At 43.5% G+C, this 22,133-nt stretch overlaps 1 protein-coding gene across 1 annotated transcript; it reads right to left on the reverse strand.

Moving 5' to 3' along the window:
• Nucleotides 1-479: 479 nt before the first annotated feature.
• Nucleotides 480-21,821, reverse strand: edem3 (ER degradation enhancing alpha-mannosidase like protein 3). Its single transcript, XM_022229544.2, has 20 exons — nt 21,604-21,821; nt 19,013-19,058; nt 18,450-18,550; nt 17,778-17,930; nt 17,090-17,243; nt 13,151-13,273; nt 12,642-12,747; nt 12,287-12,384; nt 11,120-11,245; nt 10,539-10,622; nt 9,442-9,525; nt 8,903-9,027; nt 8,423-8,606; nt 7,584-7,738; nt 5,669-5,795; nt 5,104-5,185; nt 4,459-4,568; nt 4,138-4,257; nt 3,728-3,956; nt 480-3,189 (listed from the first exon to the last, which is right to left on the reverse strand). Exons 1-20 carry the CDS (start codon nt 21,708-21,710, stop codon nt 1,457-1,459), a joined length of 4,047 nt encoding a protein of 1,348 aa, XP_022085236.2. The 5' UTR covers nt 21,711-21,821; the 3' UTR covers nt 480-1,456.
• Between the last annotated feature and the right edge of the window lie 312 nt (nt 21,822-22,133).

The following is a 22,133-nucleotide window of genomic DNA, read 5'->3' on the forward strand; positions in this document are numbered from 1 at the left end:
ACCTAGGCAAACAAAGCACATTTTCCAAGAGTGCTTCCGTAAAAAAAGTGGCTTTCGAAACCCAAAAAGGCCTTCGGGAAAAATACACACCATATACGTTAATTCAACTTTCAAGCATTTCATGTCATTGATTAGATGCCAAGAAATAATTCTACCGTGAACTGCACGCAAGGCAGAACCCCTACATCTTGACTGGCATCCCCAAGTTTTTACCTCTACGCTATTTGCTTTAACTTCAACCCCTCCCCCAAATATTAAAAATGTCCCACAAATGGTTTCTTGGTTCTGTCACCACAAAGTCGCAACAATTACGGAAAAATCAATAATGAAAAATCTCCAAAATCTATGACTTCTGGCAGGACGTTAATATTTCCTTCTTCGAACCAAGTTTTTGAAAACTTAATTCGACATTGGAGGTGTTTTTTTTCTTCGGGGGGGGGAGGGGATGTGGCTTGGCGATCAGGGTTTGTAGCTTCTGATCATAGGGTTGGGGGTTCGAATCCAACTGCTGGCAGCAGGTTGTTATCTTGGGCAAGTCGCTGTGCTCGTTCATGCCTCTCTCCACCCAGGAGTAAATGGGTATCCGTGACGGCAGATATCGATACCTTGTTCAGCTGTTTGCACCAGAAATGGCAGAATCAGGCGAGTATACTCCCCAGGGAGCTGAGATGGTTTCAGGAATGTTCAGATGATGTGAGCCCATGATGACATATTGGCACCTTTGAATTACATAGACTGTGCGCCTTATAAATGCTTTAATATCATTATTTTTATTGAATAATACAAGTACTGTAATGCACTGGAAGGCCCGACACCTTCAAGGAACTAGCTGCCATCATTGCCCATGTAAAAAGAATCAGCAAATAGATACATGTACCTGAGCATTCAAACTACCTCAGCAGCACATAGAGTACCGAAGTGTGACGTCACTGTGAACCAGAAAGTGCAGTGCAAACGAATGGAGTACGCGAGCGTGTTGGTTCACTCACTGGTTCTCACGCTAATGCCTTTTACACACTAATTGTGCGTGTGACGTATTCACTTCGGTACTCTATAACTCAGTGAAATTTTTTTTTTTTTCGAAAACTGCTCATTCATGATCTTAATCACTGCTGTAGCTAAAATGGCCACTGGCTTGAAATTTCTGGTTTTTTTTCTTTAAGGAAGACAATTAGTGTTTTGGTGAGAAGTTACAATTGAATGTGACAGCATCTTTTGGGCATGCCAACTTCATTTCTAAAGTGGTCTGGTTTTGAGATGCTTGAAATTTAGAAACTTTTGAAAATGAACTAGATAGGAGACTTTTCTCCAAATTTGCTGAACACTGGATATGCTAAGGTTCATTATTAAAGTGAAGCATCAGCACGTAAATTCTTTCAAGCTAGGTCATCTTATTTTTTTCCCCAAGAAAAAAAATGACTTTTATTTCTTGTTAATGATGGCAATTTTTTATTTTTTAAGGGTTTGGCTGGTTCTGTTGGGATTTCTCTCTCCGGCTGTCTGATGAGGTGTCCGTCTGGGCATCTGGTGATGTTTTCACTTGGTTAGAAATGCCAGGTGATGACCGAGATCGCTGAGTGGCCCTGTGCTGCTGCGCTGGCGTGGCCTGCAGGTGTCGCGCCTGCTCCTGCAGCGCCTGGTTCTGTGTGGCTTGCTGCTGAAGCAGGTCCCGCTGCCTGCGCTGGCGCTCCTGCACCTCCTCCAGGTGCCGCTGCACCTCTAGGTGCTGCGCATCGAGGCGGGCACTCTGCTGCCCCTGTTCCCCGGCCCGCACCTGCGCACCTGCAGGTGCAGGTGTGGTCCTTGGTATACTCCCCTCCGCCTGAACACCTGTTGGTTTGTGCACTCCTTGCTGCACCTGTTCCCTAGCCTGCACCTGCACACCTGCAGGTGCAGTCCTTGGTATACTCTCCTTCAGCTGATCACCCGTTGCTTTGTGCTCACCTGCTGCTGGATTTCTTTCCACAGGTGCCCCTGGCTGAATGTTCTCCTGCTGGCCAGGTGTATCAGCTACAACAGTGCGCTCAATACTGTACTGACTTAGTCCTTCCTGAGATGGTATTGGAGTTGGCTGCATCACTTGTATATGCTGGACAGCTTCCTGGTTTCCACTACTATCCTGCTTACTAGTTCTACTGGTTTCTTTGACTTGGTTTGTCTTGATTTCCCTTTGGGGGGAGTTCCCTCCTTCTGGCCCTATTCCATTCAACAACGACTGTAGCTCCTCAGGTAGCTGATCTAGACTAAGAGGGAGATCTCCGTTTATCTCCTCAGCATTGTCATGGAGAGGGTTAAATTTATCCAGGCCTAGTCGCACACTCTCAAATTTCATGAACTCCTCTTGGATCTGCTCCAGCTGGTCCTGCAAATTTTTCTCCGGCAACTGTTGAGTGTCTTGGGTGTCGCTCGGCGGACCTGTGTAGGCGTCCATGCTGTGCTGCAGTGCGGCCTCTGCTCGCCGCTGGCGGTACAGGTTCCCGTTCTCGGTCCTCAGGTACTCCCGCATCAGGCCATCAAAGCTCTTCTGGAGTTCCTCCATCCCCAGGGTGGAGATAAACTGCTCACTCCCTTCCTCTGACAACTCCTCGCCGTCCAGCGAGATCTTGCCTTCTCTGACTAAGTTGCGGATCAGGGCATCTGCCTCATCACCTTCAACAAAGAGTTTCCTCTGCTCATCAGGTTGCTGTTTCTGCTGCTGTGGTTGCTGCTGCTGCTGCGGATTCACGCTTGCGCCTGAGGTTTGGGTCGCTTGCTTTGATTCTTGCTGCATGTGCGTGACCACCTGAGGGGAGTGGATGGTCGCTTGCATCTTAATGCTGCCGCTCTCCTGCTGCTGTTGAGTAGACTGCTGCTGCTGCGAGGGCTGTTGCTGCTGTTTCTGGCATTCTCGATCCTGCTGTCGATGCTCTCGCTGCTGTGGCTGTTCTTGCTCTTGTGCTTTACTCCTTGTGGCACAGCTCCCCTGTCCTGTCTTCCCTTCCGAGATAGTCCTCCAATCCTTGGAGTACAGGGCCTTGTTGATCTCGACTATCTGATCATCTACTAGGACTTCCACGTTGACATTTACTGTTTTTTTTTCCTGAACCCAGTCTTTGGGCAACCCTTGATCTTCGGCGTCTGGTCTGGGTAGTGGGTCGGACAGATTTATCCCAGAAGCGGTGAGGTCTTCCATGTATTTCTTGATTTCCTCTGTTTCACATAAAGACAAGTGCGAATGGACTTGTGGTTGACAAGTTTTACAATTATACAGAAATGTGAACATGTCCAAAGTTTAGGTCTATATGGTATGTTTCTTCCCGAGGCTCATGCAAGAGCTGAGTGCCAAGACAACATTCAAGAGAACCTTGACAGTCTATTACTGATGAGTCCATGAAGCCTAATGGTTGGGGTTTGTAATTCCTCATCATAAGAGCCAGGGTATGAATCAAGCAGTTAGTCACATGTTGTGATCTTGGGCAATTCACTTCCCCTCTGAGTGCCTCTCTCCATCCCGGGGTATAAATGGTTATCCCTGTGGGAGAAGAGATGGCTACTGGTTTTGGATCAGCCTTCTGCATTTCAACAGGCATCAAAGAGCTGTATATTACCCCCAGGAGCTGAGCCCGTTTTGGCCATACTCAGATGGGAGCCTGACGGGCTGGGATAATGATAACAAATCGGTGCCTCTGATTGACAAATATTACAAGGTACGGTGAGCCTTATAAATGCCGGGTTATTTTTGACCAACCTGAAGTTTTGGCCTTCTCCAGCAGTATGACTTGGACCTCTCCCCTGTGGCCCTCCACTATGTCCTTGAGGAAAGCCCCTTCCTTGGAGAACAGGAACACCATGGGGATAGTCACGTCCAAGCTGCCGTCCCCGGACATGGAGAACATGGCCGACTTCTCGCTGCTGGAGTCCGCCACGTTGTCCATGACGATGCCGCCGATGGCCCCCGCTCGCTCGATGACTTTGCCCTGTGGAGGGGGGATTGGGAAGGAGGAGGTTACAGAGAGAGAAAAGAGGTGACCATGAGTTGAAGTTCTATCTGGAACAGAGGCTAGTGGTTAGTCTTGATACCTGTGAATTTGTGAGGGGATCACGCATGCATTCTGGTTTGCCGTCTGGTTCGTTGCTAACTTTTCACTGGGTACTGACCTTGTCAATGAACATGCAGTCACCTCGCTGCACGAGGGCGATCTTCCCCCGCAATGCCTCCTTGTTCTTGGGCTCCACGCAAGCTGTGAAGGGCTCAACAATCACCACAGCCCCTGGAACCTGTCAAAGAGCAAAACATCAAACATGCCTCAGACAAATGGGAACCAAAATGATTTCCAAAATGAAGGAAAGCCTTTCCAATGTTCATGGACTACTTTAGAAACACCTTGCAAGAAGTGCGGTATAATGATCCTAGAAATCCAGCAGTAAATCAAACAGAATGGAGGGGAGCCTACAACATTGAGCACCTGGCCAACTTACCCCTCCATGGCCAGTGAGGTCCAGGCCGAACTGGGCAGGGCCCGCCGTGGCTGTGACACCGCTCAGGAATTGTGGGGAGAGAAGCTGGACCACCCTGGGCTGGTACTCCACTGAGGGAACGGACAAGGATGAAAACCAAAGTCACCAGAGTCACTCAGAACATTAGCAAGACAAAGTTTGCACAGATGGCTAGCAGGAAGTGAAATCCACCACCAACATAATCGTTGTTGTTTGCATGACTGCCTTGGGGTGCCATACTTGTAAAGCAATTTAACCAAAGAGGCATCATTTGGATGGGGAAAATACAATCCTTTTACTCAGAGTAGACTTGTGGAAAAATCGGAAGATGTTTCCTTCCACTTTCCTTAAGCTTCTGGACTGTCCTAATCAGTTACCATGGGAACCACGCAAGTGATATATTGCCACCTCAAACACTGCTACTGTTGTTCTCATCACTCCTTGGGTATATATCCCATTTGACTTCAAGAATCTCGTCGGATTCCCAAACTACGCAGTAAAGAAATGGCATGCTCTTCGCAATCCAGAAAATTGAGGCATCAAGCTCTGTGTAATCTAGCAGTGGCTGAACCGGGTGTAAAACTGTAGGATTTGGGATGGGTAAGGTTTAAGCCCCGGTCGACTGACCTTCAGCCTGCTGTGTCTTGGACAGCTCAATCATTTCCTGCATGAACAGCATTCCATCTTCAGCATCCTCTGGAGTAGCTGCCTGCACAAAGGAAAGACAGCCAAAATCAGTAAAACAAAAATCGCACTTGGGAGAGAGAATCTCTGATTCTGTCTCCAATACGCATTAAAGGCTAACGGGATAATTTCAACTTCGTTGTTTTATCACTTTCAGAAGCACAAGTGCTTTAAATCTAACGCAGAATGGTAGAATCGGACCTGTACAAGTTTCAGTGTACCAAGCCGACGATAGCTTTGAAATACAGAATCTACTCAAGTTTTTCAAACCTCGACTTTGTCTCCCAGTTCAGGCTTTCGTTTTATGAGCTGAGATCCAGTAGTTGAATACAGTTCCACTTTCTACTGATGGAAACATCAAACCCTCTAATGTGAGGGGAAAGTTACAACTATTCCATCAAGCTGGTTCCAACGGTGAACGTATGAAACTTCCCAAGATGAAACCAAAAGCAAGACATGGAGCAAAGACTTGGGGCAGAGATTGCCGTGGGTTTGTTCGGGGTCTGACCTGAGCGGCAGAGTGCATGAGCTGGACGCGGCCGTCCTTCATGGTCATCAAGCTGATCCCCATCCGTTTGAGTAACTTCATGTGCATTTCATTACCGGGGACGAACTGCGTGGCTCGTAGTCGCGACCTGGGAAAAAAAAAAAAACGGTTTTCTCTCTCTGAAACTTTTTTCCAAGCGTATGCATTACCTGCAAAACTGGCTCGTCCATCTCAAATAAAACCTGTTCTTGATTCTAGAAAAAAAGGAACGCTATCATAATGACTGTATTTATAGTGTCAAATTAATACAAGGGGATGCAAGGTACTTATTGTTATCAGGGTTCTAGCCAGGCATTCAAAAGCGTATCGGGCCAATACGCTGAGCAAAAACACACACACGCTGAAAATCCCCCGATACGCAATCAATATGCTTCTATTTTCCAAGGGAAGAGTTGCTAATATTAAGTTAAAGAAAAATTGCAATCAGAAATTTGAAAAAAAGTTCTTTTAAAACACCGGAGAAAAGCCACAAGAACATTGGCACAATGCACCAAAATCGAACGAATCTTCCACAACGCGGCATAGCTAGCTAGGTACACGAAAGTACATGTACTGTACGTACACCCAAGTTTTCACAGCTCTGTGGAGAATCACGTACGCACAGCATGTACAATACTGGTTCCTGCCGCGCCGCTAACAAGGTGTTACAAGAGTAGACGGGTCGGGAGCCAGACTACGGGGCTCCAGATTGTGCACAGCTACAGCGGCGATGGCATGGCTGGCAGCACGGTAATTGCCCGATCCTTTCATAGTATCGCCTTGAAACTGATCGAAGTAAGCTACAACCAACTTGTCACAAAACCTGGTCTTTCTCTGTAGTTTCTCCTAATGTATTTAGGCCTATATCGATGGTTAATTTGATATACTTTGTCGTGGTTCACGAGGACGATTTTTGGTAAGATCGTGGCACACACACGGTCTAGGTGGCTGTTGCGTGCACAGTACTGTACCACATCCATGCACAATCTTGCAGTGTTTTCGTATCGATCTTCACATTTCCTTCGTAATTTTGGTATCGTTAATCGTTCTTATCTATTTTTTGGTAGTACGTGCTCGTTATTTTAAGACCAAACTTTTTATTATTTTCGGCACAAACATCTAACCTCGTGATAATGGGAATAAGTTTGGAATGATCATGCGACATATTTGTTTTGACAAAAGTTTTAGAACCTAGCAAGAAAGTCCAAACAATGGTGAATTGAGTTATCTTTTAAGTAGGCATGCCTGTTTCTGTATACGTAGAATAATCATACATTTTGAGTTAAAACCCCAAGAATCTATTCAGATTGAAGTTTTTCCAAATGAAATGAAAACCGAGGTGAAGGCCTATTAAGCTGTTATTTTTCATTGATGCACATCCAAACAATTTCCTACCATGGAGCTTCTCAAACCAGAACAAGCACATGTCAAATACAATTGTGCAGTAATGAAATGTGGATCAGATATTTATTGGACATTTGTTCCTTTTCCTTAGCAAAAGCAAAATAAAAACACAAAGCGAAGCCCCTCCCTAAAAGTAGAGAAAAGGGTAGAACTTTATAGAAGTCAGTCTCAAACTGATAATTTTACTGTTTACAATGACTGAATGGGGTAATGGGAGCTTAAAACAAAATTGTTACACTTAACGTAATAAATTTTAAACAGCGCCCTCGGGTGTCAAATAAGCGCCCTCGGGTGTCGAAATTGTTTGGATGTGCAAGCGACCAATCAAAGAGAATAACCACTCTGCCCTCATGGGTACAGATTTATACCCCTGGGTGGAGAGAATCAACAGGGAGTGAGGCGACTTGCCAGAGGTCAGGACAGGCAACCAGCAGCTGGATTCGAACCCCCGACCCAATGTTTGTGAGTCCCAAATTACCACTGGGACGCCTACCTTCCTTTGCTGGTCGGGCATTTCTCCTCTTTGTTCTTCAGTTGCAGCGCGGCTCGGATGGATTCCGCAAAGCCCTGCCCGTCGTTCGTCATGTAGTTGTGGTTAGGGCAGGCCTGCATCTCAATGGTGGCAACTAGGGGCGAATCACGGTCAGCCTGGGGGGGGGGGCAAAGAAATTAGAAGGGAAAATGTTGTCACAGCGGCTGCGCGTTTTGGAAGAGGAAGACTGTGCGGTTGATGCTACAAGTTAAATATGAAGTGGGCTTTGGGAATTACGCTATGGCCCCGATGGTTCCAAACCTTCCCAAATCCTAAAAATTCCATCACGTGGTTTTAAAAAATTTGGCAGGATTGAGAAAGGAAAAGCTGATATACCATTTCTTTCTGTGCTTTCTAGCAAATTGGAAAGTTTGGGAGAACTTCTTAGAAGTTCTCTTCTTAGAGACGTTCTCAGCAAAGTGCAAAGGAGTCAGGATTGATGTAGATTCCGGTGGACAGACTCACTTTAATATACTCCAATGACTCCTTGGTAGAATTTTGACTTTGGGGTTACACATTTCATAACATACTTTCCTTCGCACAAGCATTAGTGCATGAGACACGAACCAACGATCGTCCACATGTTAGTGTAGATTTCTTAACCACCGAACCACGAAGCCAGTTGCAGTGGGCTGAATGATTCCAAACCAATATAGCAATGGTTACGAGAACTACTGACATTTCTTGTGGAATTTTTGTTTAACAGAGATGAAGACGAGACCCACCAAGTGAACAGTCAACACCAACAATTACGTTCTTTAATTTGTAATTAGAAATGACTCGAGGAGGGAAATCTTCACCTCATGGTGTGTGCTGTTGGCTGCCGTATCGTTGGACGGGCTCCTGACCCTGGAGAGGGTCAGGGGAAGCAAGTGGGCCTCTGTGGTGAAGAGGTAGTCATCGATGGGTATGAGGAGGTCCTCAGGCTCGGCAAAGAGGAGATAGAGGTACTTGAAGGTCTCGGCAAGGAAGAACGAATCCATCCTGGGGAAAGCCAAGACAGGAAAGTCCTTGTGATTATGATCGAAATCCTGGTGGAGACAGGTAGAGGTGTGTCTCACAATTTCAGCGATAAGCAGCTCTGTGACATTGGTCCCTGGATTTTGCTGCGCAAAGAACATATTTGCTTAGCAAGAGTGGGTTAGCAGCCAAAATGTCACACAATGCGAATTCCTCCTGACTGGTTCACGGCTGATTTCTGCTTAGCACATAAATTTGCTTAACGGCATTTTCTGCTTAGAAACTTGCGTGGGTCCCTGTGCACACTGTAGACTCTCTACCTGTCTTCATGCGTGCCGGTGCGGACATCTTTAATGCCGGCGAAGCCGCAGCCAACCCTGGCGTGCAGCTGAAGGCTCTCCACGATCGCTTTGCCCACCTCTAGGTAGTACGGGTCTCCCGTGGCCTGGAATCAACAAAAAGATGTCAAGATATGAGCACTAAAAACGCCTTCTATATGTCGTGTTCATGAACCAGAGAGGGCGTTCTGTTACGTTTCAACTGCATCCGTTATGGTTTATACAGCCATATTTGTAACACCTCAGTCTGGAATACTGTATTTTCATTGGCCTAGAACAATCACATGATCAGACGTTAAAAATGCATATTTCCTCTTAACATCAGGTATCACACAACAGTGATTTCACATTGCGGTTTCACAGACTGGTCCCTGCCGCACAGTCTTAACCGTACTACAGGCACTGCTAACCAGACTATTCACTGGTACTCCTGCTTCTTTCACCTTCATCTACATGCACGGATCGAAGGCACCCCTACAACTGTGTAGGACTGGCTCGGAACGAAAGACGATCACACGTACTTTGTAAAGGAAGTAATTACTCTCGGCAAACTCGGGACGGAGTGGGTGCTGGGCCCAGTACACATCAAAGTCTGTGGTGAAAGCCTGCAGGAGGTGAGACGGAGAAAATGTAGCCCATGAGATGCGGCTCACTCCAGAAAAAGATGCAAGGCTTGACAGTTTTGTGACACAGAAAGATTCAGGGGCAACTTTTGGACGTGCACTTCATAAAAATGACAGCGATTTTCATATCCAAATCCACGTCAAGCTGCCAACACACCATTCGAGAACACATCCTTGATACTACTTTTGCATCAGTCTTTCAGATTGTACGGAAGGCTCTAAAAGATTAACCAAAATGGTCAAGTTTAGGTCTTTTTTTTTTGTAAAAGATGGTATCAACCTTTTTGAAGCATGGCGAATGCAATAGGAGAGTGCCATTTGAAGCGGGTAAAGTTGGAGTAAACACACAAGATTTTACCCAAACCAAACAGCGCCCTCTGACTGTGTCCACCGTGCCTCAAAAAGACTAATGGAAAAAGTAGATTAAGTCTTTTACATGCAATTTGATGGAAGTCAAAAACAGAGAGCTAGCAAACTGATGTTATCATTTATCAGATGGTTGAAACCCTGAGTGGGTAAATTGAGTTGGTATAGAGCTCTATCATGGGGCAGCCATCTTGCTTTTCTATTATTCAAAGCAATGGCCCTTTTCCAATACTCGACTTGGGCTCCATGTCAGGCTTCGTTCCCAAAACCAATCCCCGATTGTGGGCCTGAAGCGTTTAAATTACATTGGATTACTGTCATTTTTGGCTTTCTTGCATCTTATTTGATGTTCTGTGGCACTATTAGACTGATTACTGTGCTTACAGCTTCAAAGTCAGCTAGTTAAAAAACAGCTGAAGCCTGAGACGGAGACGAAGATGAGTATTGGAAAATGGCCAATGTAACCAAAAAGAGGCTGGAAGGAGAAAGAGTATGTTCCCCTTTGTCAATATGTGAAGTTGTGTTACCATTACCAATGGGTCTACAGGAAACAAGACAACCATGGCAGCATCACCACAAAGGTCTATAGATAAGAGAGAGTAAAAGAGTGTATCTCCAGAATAACACACCTCTGGAAGAAAGTTGTGTCGCTGCGTGACCTGGTACAACATCTCATGAGTCTCGATGGCCGGCTTGATGTCGCCAAATAAAACCTGAAACAAAACAAGTTTCAGTGTCATGACTTGAGGGTGACAAATGTACATGCATTAAAGGGACAGTGGAAGAGAGCTTTTAAGGCATGGAGAAATGAGTGTGCCATCTTGGATTCCAGGGTGATATTATCGTACTGTTTGTACGATTTGTGCTCAAAAAAGCGGTCCACTTTTAGAGAAATCTGCAAAGTCTGCTTGGGCATCATTTTGGGGTCCACCACTGATCTTCACCAGCATAAAAACTTCACAGGGAAATTGTATGTCATTGGTTCTTATGCATGGTTTATCTTGAAACAACTGGCAGCGTGTAAGAACAGGGAACAGACTCGTACCCACTCGACCCCCCCTTCGCATGCCTGGCTTTTCTGGTATAAACTTGGGGAATCGATGCGCATACCGGGGAAAAGGCTAAAGGCCCGCACGTTCCCGACCACATGAACTATCACACAGGACGTGTACTACAATGCCAGTGAAGTTTCTCAGTTCTCCGCCCTTACCTGAAGTCCGGGCCAGAATGCCAGCAGAGCATCCATGAAAGCCCTGGTCCGCGTTGTTGGCTTGTGCATGTGGACATCCAGCAACATGGGACCGTCGCTGATGTAGTGCATAACGGCGTCGTAGTGCTGAGAAGTGTCACAATCAGAGTTGTGTGAGAACAAGGTAGAGGCATGATGACGACATGTCAAATGTTGTCTATAGAAATGGCTCGCGTAATGCTGCAGACAATGTTCTATATGTACAACAATTGGATAGTCAATAGGAACATTTTGCGAACCCCAGTGAAGAAGTTCTTCAGCATTTTTGGTGTCAAGCACACTGGCATGTGCAGGAAGATTTTTGTGCAGGCACACAAAGAAACAAAGTTTTGTCTCTGAGCTTGATGAGCATGTGGTTTTCACAAAATGGATGACAGCAACCTGCCTAGCAAATAGCTCACGTTACAGGAGGCTTCAGAGACAGATTATTATCGTAGCAATATCAAACCTCCGCCAATAGTGGGGGAAACTCAGTCAATTTAGAAATATTCTTATGTACAAGTGCATTCATGGAATGGCCCCCCGGCGTATTTGGCATCTGCAATGCAATCTCAAATAAGTAATCATGCATACATGTACAAGAATAGGAATAACGTTTCTTAGCCAGTTGTAAGAAATTCTCTGGAGCCAGGTCACGGAATGACCTTCCACCTGCCATGAAAACCTCGCCTACGCTCGTCAGTTTCAACAAGCAAATCAAGGCACCTATCGCAAATTCAGATAATTAACAGACCAATTTGAATTATTTGCAAAACTATGTCGTCAAACGAATTAATCATATCATGTTATCTTATTATAAATAATAATAAAGTGATATCTGAACACTATGTGTTCTACAAGTCTGCCAATCAGCTCATTTTTTTGTATATTTGTTCATAGACTTTTGTATTTTAAGTTTGATTTATTTACAAGTTTTCCTCTTTCCCGTATTAATGTTCTATGTAACTTCACTGTCAGTAAAATGTTTTTAATGTGCTTTTTACGTATGATGGTTTTATAACAGTTTTTTGTTTTTACTGATTGTATTTTCATTTTGGGCCTGTATGGAAAGCAGAGCTAGTGCACTGATGAAGTTTACCCTCATCAAAACAGACTTATATAAATAACGAGAATACAGGGCCCACTCACTGCGGCAAACTTGTCCAAGTAACTGTCGTCACCCAGAAGAATGTAGCCCTTCAAGAGATACTCGTAGTAGGAGTCGATGCCAGCACCAACTCCGCTGTCTGTGGACAATGATTTGGCCATACGAATTTCGTATTAAACATAATGTACGCTGGTGCTTCAGTGCAGAAAATTATAGCAACTCAACTGTCAAGACTTACAGGCTCGAAAAGTTTTGCTCAATAATGCCGATGAAGTTGAGGATGGAATTTGAAAATGTTCTCACTTTGACAAGGTTACTATGTGGCAACCTCGATCGTCTATACACAATCTTCTGTTTCAGAATAAAATAAATAGGCATATTTCATGCAAGACTGACCTCTTCTGACCCAGTCACCATTATGAATATTGATCACGGTGCCCACTAGGTTGCTATGGCGTTGGCGTTTGGACCATAACGTTCTCATCACATGCTGCGCCTTTTCCTGTGGAGGAATTTCACAAAGCAAAACGTTAAAATTATCCTTGAACACTCTGAAGTTGAGACTTTCAGGCATAATATTTGACCAGCAAGGCAACTAAGAAAAAGTTCTCTACAGATCCCTAAAGCATAATCAACGGCAGTGCAGAATGCTGAAAAAAAAAATGAAATTAATTGCAAAATAAGATAAACGGAGAACAAAAATCAGAAACCCTATAGGTTTGGAAAAAAATCCTGAGTAGCATGTCGGAGTATCAGGCTTACGTCTTTCAAGATATTTAGCATATGTATATATGCCAAAATCTCAATTATTTGACAGAGCTGATTCATTTAATACGATTGATTGTCACAATGTAGAAAAAAAAACCTTTATCTCTTTGTAAGTTTGGTCTTCCATGTGGTCTCACCTCAAAGATCGGGTCGCCAGTCAGCCTGCTGAGGGCAGCAAACTCCAAGATCATGGTACCAGCACAGGCCGTGCAAGTGTCCTTCTCCTTGCGGCCTTTGCCAAGGCCGTACTTCAGATTCACCTGTAAAAGGACAAGACATGTTGACAGTTTCAGCGTCCTCTGTTCTCATGGACACCCATCTGGTAACCCAGGACATTGGCAGAGGTAGGATTAACGGCGTCCCTTGCGACTGAGGTGGCGGGTCAGAAGAACACACCGGCTTGGATGAAAGCCGCTGGTATTCACTAGAAAGGTGAAGACTGGTAACCCTCACCCGGGCACTGAGAACATAACCTCAGTCCTTCAAAATTCAACTGCCTTCATGTAAGACTTCGACACAATCTCACTCCTCCAAATCTTTCATTATTTCTTGCCTGTACTCCTTAGACGGGTGACCCCTGCCTCAATCCTCCAAACTCCCTAGACGGGTGACCCCTGCCTCAATCCTCCAAACTCGCTAGACGGGTGACCCCTGCCTCAATCCTCCAAACTCCCTAGACGGGTGACCCCTGCCTCAATCCTCCAAACTCCCTAGACGGGTGACCCCTGCCTCAATCCTCCAAACTCGCTAGACGGGTGACCCCTGCCTCAATCCTCCAAACTCCCTAGACGGGTGACCCCTGCCTCAATCCTCCAAACTCCCTAGACGGGTGACCCCTGCCTCAATCCTCCAAACTCCCTAGACGGGTGACCCCTGCCTCAATCCTTCAAAATCCCTTGGCCATTCCAGTCAGTATGTTGAGGCTGTGTGAGTGGTAACTAGGAGCTTGAATGCTTTCAAACTGTGCCCAACAGTTACCCAGGGCCGAGTATAAACAACACAAGGTTTGTCCGCAGACTTTGACGCAAGGCGTCCTTCAAAATTAGCCACGTTTTTGCCACACAACTTCGTTCCTTCAAACTCCCCCACTCGTGCAGGAGGACTTTGGAGGCCTTGGAAATAATGCTGGTTGATAGTTTACAACACTTGCTCACTATCTCGATGTTAATGCAGTCCTAATTTTATCATTATTCATTACTATCAACAAACCCAAGGATTTGTGAAAAGTGTCCATGACACTGTATCTCGCATGCTGGGAGAAACCAGCCAATTTGTACTGTCCAGGACGTGAACCATAAATTGACTGGCAGTTTTTGTTAACGGACAGGTATGGGCCTTCATTGCTTTGGATGGCCCTTTTTACGGTCAATTCATTCAAGAAGGTAAAACAAACAAAGGACACGTTTCACCCATATTCCTTGTACAATAAGGAAAGCGAATAATTTCAGTTTCCTCAAAAAGAACACAGTCTCCTCTACTGAAGTCAAAAGAAAACAAAATTAGAATGAAAACGCTGGCGACCCCCCCAAAAAAAACCAAAGCCCCACCCACACGTTTCAATTCTAAATATCAAACAATCAAATTATCCCAATTTGCAGTGCATGTATGTCATTATGTCCTGCCAATATGCCACAGTTTCAAATGTCAGAAATGAAACCGATCTGCCAATGCTCCACATGTGCATAAACATGCCTTTTCTGGCTTCAAAATATGAATAGTAAGCATGGATCGATTTGAAGTAAAGGGTCAAGACCAAAACAGATTTTTGGAAGCTAAGATACCAATAGCATCATGCTCATGTACAATGTGAATAACCTGAATTGCCTCAATGCCATAAAAACCGTAAAATAATTAGCATAATTAAAAAACATATGCATTTAAATATATCCTGGCATATCCCTCTCAGTTTTGCTATTTCAACAGGACACAGACTCAACCCAATTATTAAAACCATTATCTAATCTGCCCAGAGCTGAAGTGCATCCCCAATTGGCAAAAGAAAGGATCATGGTGGTTACAAGCGAGTTTTTGCACGCATTCTGCGTGTACGCAAAGACCATACAAGCTGGAATGAAATAGTTTCGCATACTTAGCATGCTCCGCGTTAAATGCGCATATATAAGCGGGCCTCATGGTGCGCCTATGCGGTGGCTTAAAAAAAAAATACACTCTCTTTTGTTCCGCTCGGAGCGGATACTGATGAAAAATAATCTGAGCTGTGCACGTACATGAGACACGTATCCGTCATTATGACCAGGTAGAAAAACTATTTTATCGCGTATACTGTATATACTTTAAAGACCATATGGATTTTGGATTTGGAAGGACAACAGTGCAGTAGACTGGAGATACAATTTCATTCAAAATGCAAAGCAGTTAAGACTCCAGGGTAATGAATACTTTGGGAGGATGTCATTATAGCTGTGCTGAACATTACAGTGATTGTCAAAGACTCCAATATTTATTTTCAAAGGTGAAAATTAAACAAATTAAGCGGGGCGAACTCTACTTGTTTTGTAATGGAACTGCTTTACGCTAGTATATTTCAATGCATTACAAGTGAACTTGGAGGCAGTTGAATGCACGGTAGGCGCCCAACAATTTCCACCGATGAGAGCAAAAAAAAGAAGACTTTTCCTTCCACTATTTCTTTTAACACTGTTTGCAGTGTCTCCAGACTTCTTGGGGAAGACCATCACACTAACGGGTACATTTTGTTTCTGCTTTTGTGTTAATTTGGTATGACTGACTATTGGCATATTCAACCAAATGGAAGGTTGTATATTATTCAATTGAATGGAAGGTGGAATAGCCAATTTTCCAACTTGACTCGGCTTTGAAATATTATGCAGACTGTCATTAAAAATAAGTGATAACCATCATTGATGAGAATGCCGTCATTAAAAAGGTACGTCCATAATGTGAGTCTCTGGAAGCAGCATTTTATGGCGCAGGTAAATACCAGCAAAAATATTACTCACTGGAGTCATCTGTACTGTGATATTCCTATCAAAAATTTTAAAAGGCCTTCCTTTTCATAAATCATTTCTTTATAAAAGATCAGACAATATCAATATAATAATTGATATAATTAATATAATATAAAGGAACTTACTCGTACATTTATCTGTAGTAACTTGGAGGGCACAGCAAAAGGAATCTGCTAGAAATCATTATTCTGCTGTCAAACCTTCTACTACTGAAGGAAGTGTATTGTTGTACGTACAGTGTGGACGAGGCTATTTTATTATAAATGTCCAAGTTACCGTGGCAACACCACCACAACAAAAAAAAGCCCAACAAAATGACGCATATCGACTCACAAAATAATTCACTGGACAATACAATGACATTAGACATAAAATGAAAAATGGCACTCCAAACTTCCTGCCATTTAAACTGAAAAAAAAAAACCCCTTGCTCACATCAAAGAACGGAGCGTATGGCCTTTCAAATTAATATTAGTGTCTCTGGCACGCATAATTCATCTTTGTTGAGCACTGCGGTCGCAGTCATGTAATTCAGCTTCATTATAAATTCATAAATTTCGCATTTTCTGATAAATAAATTAGTATGGTTTCCTGCCAGAGAGGAGAAGCAGAGAAGTGATGAATTTGAAATAGTAGCGGCATTTTGTGTTGTCAGCTACTTTCAAAACAAACAGTTAAGGTTTGTCCGACCTAAAGAGGTCACAATGGGTGATGTCCAAATGTTATCTCGATTTAAACCATGGCGACGGATTACAAGGATCCATTTAGAGCTACAGGGAAAGGAGGAACAGTCATCAAACACATAAACACCCCAACACCTCAACAACCAACCAAACAAACAAACAACCCAACAGCCCGACAGACAAACAAATGAACACCACAACAAACAAACAAACAACCCACCCAACAAACACACTAACAAACAAACAAACAAACCAACCAACCCAACAAACAAACAAACACACCAACAAACCCAAACTCTTGATTGTGTTTTCGGAGTATCAACTACAATGTAATGCAGGTCGTAAAGAGAATTCCTTAGAAGCGTGCAAGTTCCTCCCCATTTCAGGGCTGGGGGTCACTTACCCTAGGATATGGCATGCCGGTGGAAGTATTGAATGCTGGAAGCAGTCTGTAGCCGATGTCTCTAGCCATCTCCAGGAGCTCGTCCCGATACCACTGCATTCCTTTACCCCTGTCTTGGAGGTCGGAGGCCACAACATGAGCTCCAAGCAAGCCCCTGGGAGGAGAGCCGTCCAAACAAAAGAGCTCATCATGCTGCTGAATTACATAAGCGCGGCTGCGGCTCGATGGAGCTTGCATGCCTATGAAGTTGCGAAGGCAATGAGCCCCCGAGCTGGACCATGAGGCTATGAGAGGGTACAATTTTTTTAGCAACAGAGGCTCCTTCGGTCGGGACAGCACTTTGCTGATTCATGAACGACTACGACTACGGTCACGTTGCTACAAACAAAACGAACGCTCCCGACCAATATGGCTCTTTACAACCGCTGAGGGGGCGCCTCTGCTCGAGGCGGATTGCCTTGATGCACCTGGTCTTCGCCTTGATACCAATTGAAATGGTCCTGCAGACAAAATGATTTTTCAACGCAAGGGCTCTTTTGCGAAGGAAAAATTGCCTTGCCTCTTCCAGAACAAAGTTCCTACCCTGCTGTTTACATTTTCTTTTCAAAGTTGGGAAGAAGATGACTGGTTATATTTTCAAAAAGTGCCTGGGTCCTGCCAGGCTTAAGTATTCAGTTACACAACTCACCCCAGTACCCTGATATTGGTCTCAAAGACAGACACGTCGACGTCATTGTCGAAGGAGACATCACGGATCGTAAGCTCTACTGCCTCCTCAAATTTCTCTTCTAGCCCAAGCACAGCTAAGGTGTCCAAAGCATCGATAAGAGTCAGGGAAAACCTGAAAAAACATTGTGATCATTATTTACAATAACTGATTAGTTAGTATTAATATTTGTCCTGTGGCATAATTTTTCTCCTTTTGTCGGACTGTGGAAAATTATACAGTGAAACACAGTTCAGCTTTTGTCCAAGATTTTTGTTTTTATTTCCATTTAACAGTTTTAATTCACACTTGAGAGTCAAGCGATTTTCTACAGCACCAAACTCTTCATGTGGCATACATTTCCCAACATTGCTAAATCTAAATTCGAAGGGAAAAACATTCTCAATACAAGTAAACTCTCAATTTCAGAACAAAAAAAACACTTTGAAAATGTCCTTTTGGCTTGAAAGAATAGAAACTTTCACAGTACCTTTTTATCAATATTTTGAGACAGTCTTCTGGGGGAAAAAATTCTGGCATTCCCTGATTACAGATTACTGAATAATAGCTGCGAAAAGTTTACAAATAAAAATATGAGCGGCAAATACTCGCTAGATCTGCTTAACATCTCCACGGTTAGCTTTCTAAGCTTACCCTCCTAGGGCGTCATCAACATCCCCCCTGCTCGGCTCCACCCCCCGGACCCTTCCCTTGCAACTCAAGGGCATCAATTCGTCGGCTGGGTAGGCAAATGTCTGTTGAATTTCAAGGGGGACATATTTAGTTTTAATATTAACATACACGTCTCTTTTTTTTTGTCTTGTGTTGTGGCATGGTGTAACTTGGCTTTGTTTGGTGTTATGCAATTTTTATATGTGTGTGGTTTGTTTTGGAAGCTGAGTTTGGGTTACGCTGGGGTGAGATTGACCAACGGTAAAAATAGCTGCAAAATGGCTTGAAGAAGCTGAACTGTGAAAATCTCCTATACTTTTGTACAAAGCCTGTGAGGAAAAAAAGCTGAAATCCAAAACAAAAAAGCTGAAATCAGCTGAAAAGCTGAGAAATCTCATCCCTGGTTATGTGTCCTGTATTTTGGTTTTAAAAATTTAGTTTCTAAAAAAAAGTCTTTTTCATGTCTAATAATACTTCGTCACAGATTTTTTTTTCTGCAAGAACATAAACGTTCCCTTATGTAATGCCACTTGCTAATCACTCACCATGTACGAACCAAACGCGTGGTTAAACATTTCCAAGACTTCCACCCTGTTGAAGAGTACACAAGGAAAGAAATTGCTTTAATTCTTGATTTGAAAATGCTGACATACTGTGGAGAGGTGAACAAAAGTCTGCTGATGAAAACTGAAAGCTTCGGCAGAATTTACAAGTTCCATCTAGTCTGCTGAGAAACATGTCAAAATCAGGCCATCTAAAATTCATTTTTAGATTCCTATCACCGCCCATTCAGATTCCTATCACCGCCCACCCCGATTTTCACGTCCATCCAAATGCTTATTGCATTTCATTCTTAAACATGTAACTGGTTTTTCTCCAAGAACATGCATTTTCCTGACAAACGTCTCACCAAATCAACAGGCGCCGTCGCACTGACTTCACAACAAAAGGGAAATAACCTCAGGCTTGGTGAAACATTTTGCGCGCAGAACTTGAAACTAGCTACTGATGTGTGATACATGCCGTAGTGCACTATAGACGTTGTGGCACCCGACTCATTATGACAAGGCCATATGTCAATGTATAGTCAGGAACCACGACAAGCTGATGTGGCATTGATATGACAACGCTCAAGGCACCAAATAGTACCATTTATCAGACGTCCTGGCCCTCAATTCATTTGGGATGTGGAGAAGATGAATTTATAAAAATAGAAAGAAATCCCCATTTAGACCAATTTTGTTCTGCTAAAATTAATTTTAAATGGCCTTCTGTAAATGATACATGTACAGGCAGGTAGATTCATTGATCATGTTGATTGTGCCAACATTAACTGATTAACAACAACAGCATGATGCATCCCATCACCAACAATTCTGGCCACACCCATCAGATCTAAAACAGAAAAAGCAAATGTAGGTTAACTCCAAAGTGAGGTCTCACGTTTGATTCCATCTTATCCATGGGACATCATCAGTTTTTTTGGAGTCAGGACAGTGACACTTGGAAATTGGAGGATGTTTCCTACCTCCACGGTCAAACAAGTATTCATAAATACCTTTGACAGTCTCCCTATTCAACAACGTGTAACTTGAAAGTGTTTTAAGATTTGATAATGAACACTGAGAAGTGATAATGCTCGCTGCATAAATTGCACGCTGGCACCTGGATACTAGACAGTTTAATCGATTCTGATTGGTCAAGAGTCTGTGAGCACAAGGCTTGCTATGTACGCGCAAATTGGATAATTTGCACAAAGAATATTCCATAAAATGGACAGAGGTGTTTGGGAAAATGAAAGTAAAATTCTAGAGCAAAATCCTTAGAAATCTGTCATATATTGTCTTCTTTTGACTCTCTGACTAAAAGGTATTCACGAATGGGAATAAATATGTGCTTGGGCAGTCTTAAACTAACATATAAGACTGGCCAGGAGACTGAACACTGATATTGCCCTTGCCTGCGGCTTGGGCACCAGTTGCATCCATTCTGCTGAGTCGGTCTTACATGTAGTTACATGTTTAAGACTACCCAAGTACATATTTTCCCTTAGTAAGACTTTACTAACATTAGTCATATTAGTGGCACTATTCCTGATATGCTTTTTTTTATCTTTGTGACCGTCGTTTTTGACCTTGATTGATACCAAAGTGGTGCTTGTATGATGAATGAAAAAGTGATTTGTGGAATCTACGGACCTTAATTGACTTTAAACCTTTGCGTCAGCAGTAAAACTTTTGCCAAAGATATTTATTTGACCCACAAAATGACCAAGTGACGTTCACAGAAATCCCAATTTCAGACAAAGACTGAAATATCCTTAAATGTGCCTTGATTTTGTTTTTTCATCTTACCAGTGGTACATGTCTATGTTGGATTAGATTTGCAAGAAAACTGCAACATGTGGTGGTTATTACTCATTACCTTGCACATTATCATTATCAGTTCAAATCCACCGTTACAATATGGGAGAAAGGGGTGCTGAGAGCTTCCCCGGCATGCCCGGGGTTGGGAGAAATTCTGGTTCACTCCCCTTCCCACAAATTCCAGTCCCACACTGTATACGAGATACAGATATTTGAAATTGTATGTTATTTCTCAATTCGTATCTTATCAAGTGTCTCAACCATGTCAAAGAAAGGTCACAAATATTTAAACTATTATTATTACGAAATGCACATACTTTGGTGCACATAGGCCTAGGTATTTGATCATAAATTTTGTTTTGGTCGCCTTATCATGCTTACAGCTATAGAGGTGGGAGACCTATCATTTGAATGTAAACTTACACTTTTACAGGCTCCTCTAAGAAGACATTATCATGATTATAATAAAAATAATTGGAACACTGTGAAATTTCCATGAATCTAGCAACGCCCAATTGCAGAAGGCCCTGTCATTCAATTTTATAATTTGGACTTCACAATGACAATGAACATGATGAAAGCACTGGCATGACTGGACCATAGGAAGATCTGACCCAGTCACGTCACGCCGGTAAACATCCAATAGTCACAATGACCACGGTATCGCGGTATTGCCTACCGAGAAAAGGCAAGGACTTTTGCATTGCACAGGCCAATGGCGAACTTAGCCTAGGCTAAAACACTTCGAACAAAAAAATTGGGAATCTTACTTGAGTGCCGATTTGTTGACGGTCGTTTTCCCGGCTGTGAAGACAAAATCAGAAAACAGTGGAAGCATCCAGAGGAGTTGGCACTGTAAGGCTTTCCCTGGCCCCATCTCTGCCCCCTCCCCTTCGTCAAAGTAAGCAAAAACTGTCGGGAATTTGTCCCACGATTTAGGTCATCGTGACACGTCGACGAGATGACTGCAACAGTGTAAATCGATCGCGTGGTACATGTCCTGTAATATAATGTACGCAGTCAGTACCAAAGATTGTACCGGCGAATGAGGGCGCTGTTTGACTTCACACGGGAGTAGTCTCGTCGCCTCGTGTCGATCACCTGCAAACGCAGCCGGGGAGGAGATTCAGAGGTTGGTGGGAAAGGAGCAAAGATACATGGACATGAAGGGTTAAAACAACTGTAACAATGGGTTTTTTTATCCCACCGGTAATTTTGAATAAGAGGCCTATAACTGGGACTGACTGTAGAAACATTTCCAGAAGCAAACATCAACTCGGAATATTTCGTTCAAAAAGTA

This window comes from Acanthaster planci, linkage group LG11 (assembly GCF_054643075.1).
Source record: "Acanthaster planci isolate LZ-2023a linkage group LG11, COTS_SCS, whole genome shotgun sequence".
Taxonomy (NCBI): domain Eukaryota; kingdom Metazoa; phylum Echinodermata; class Asteroidea; order Valvatida; family Acanthasteridae; genus Acanthaster; species Acanthaster planci.

Excerpts from the sequence above, each read along its gene's own strand:
- edem3 (XM_022229544.2), bottom strand. The coding sequence starts at position 21,710 with ATGGGGCCAGGGAAAGCCTTACAGTGCCAACTCCTCTGGATGCTTCCA. Across the intron at positions 9,028-9,441 it reads GTAATTACTTCCTTTACAAA|GCCACGGGAGACCCGTACTA; the intron begins GTACGTGTGATC and ends TGTTGATTCCAG. Across the intron at positions 5,186-5,668 it reads TCATGCACTCTGCCGCTCAG|GCAGCTACTCCAGAGGATGC; the intron begins GTCAGACCCCGA and ends TCCTTTGTGCAG.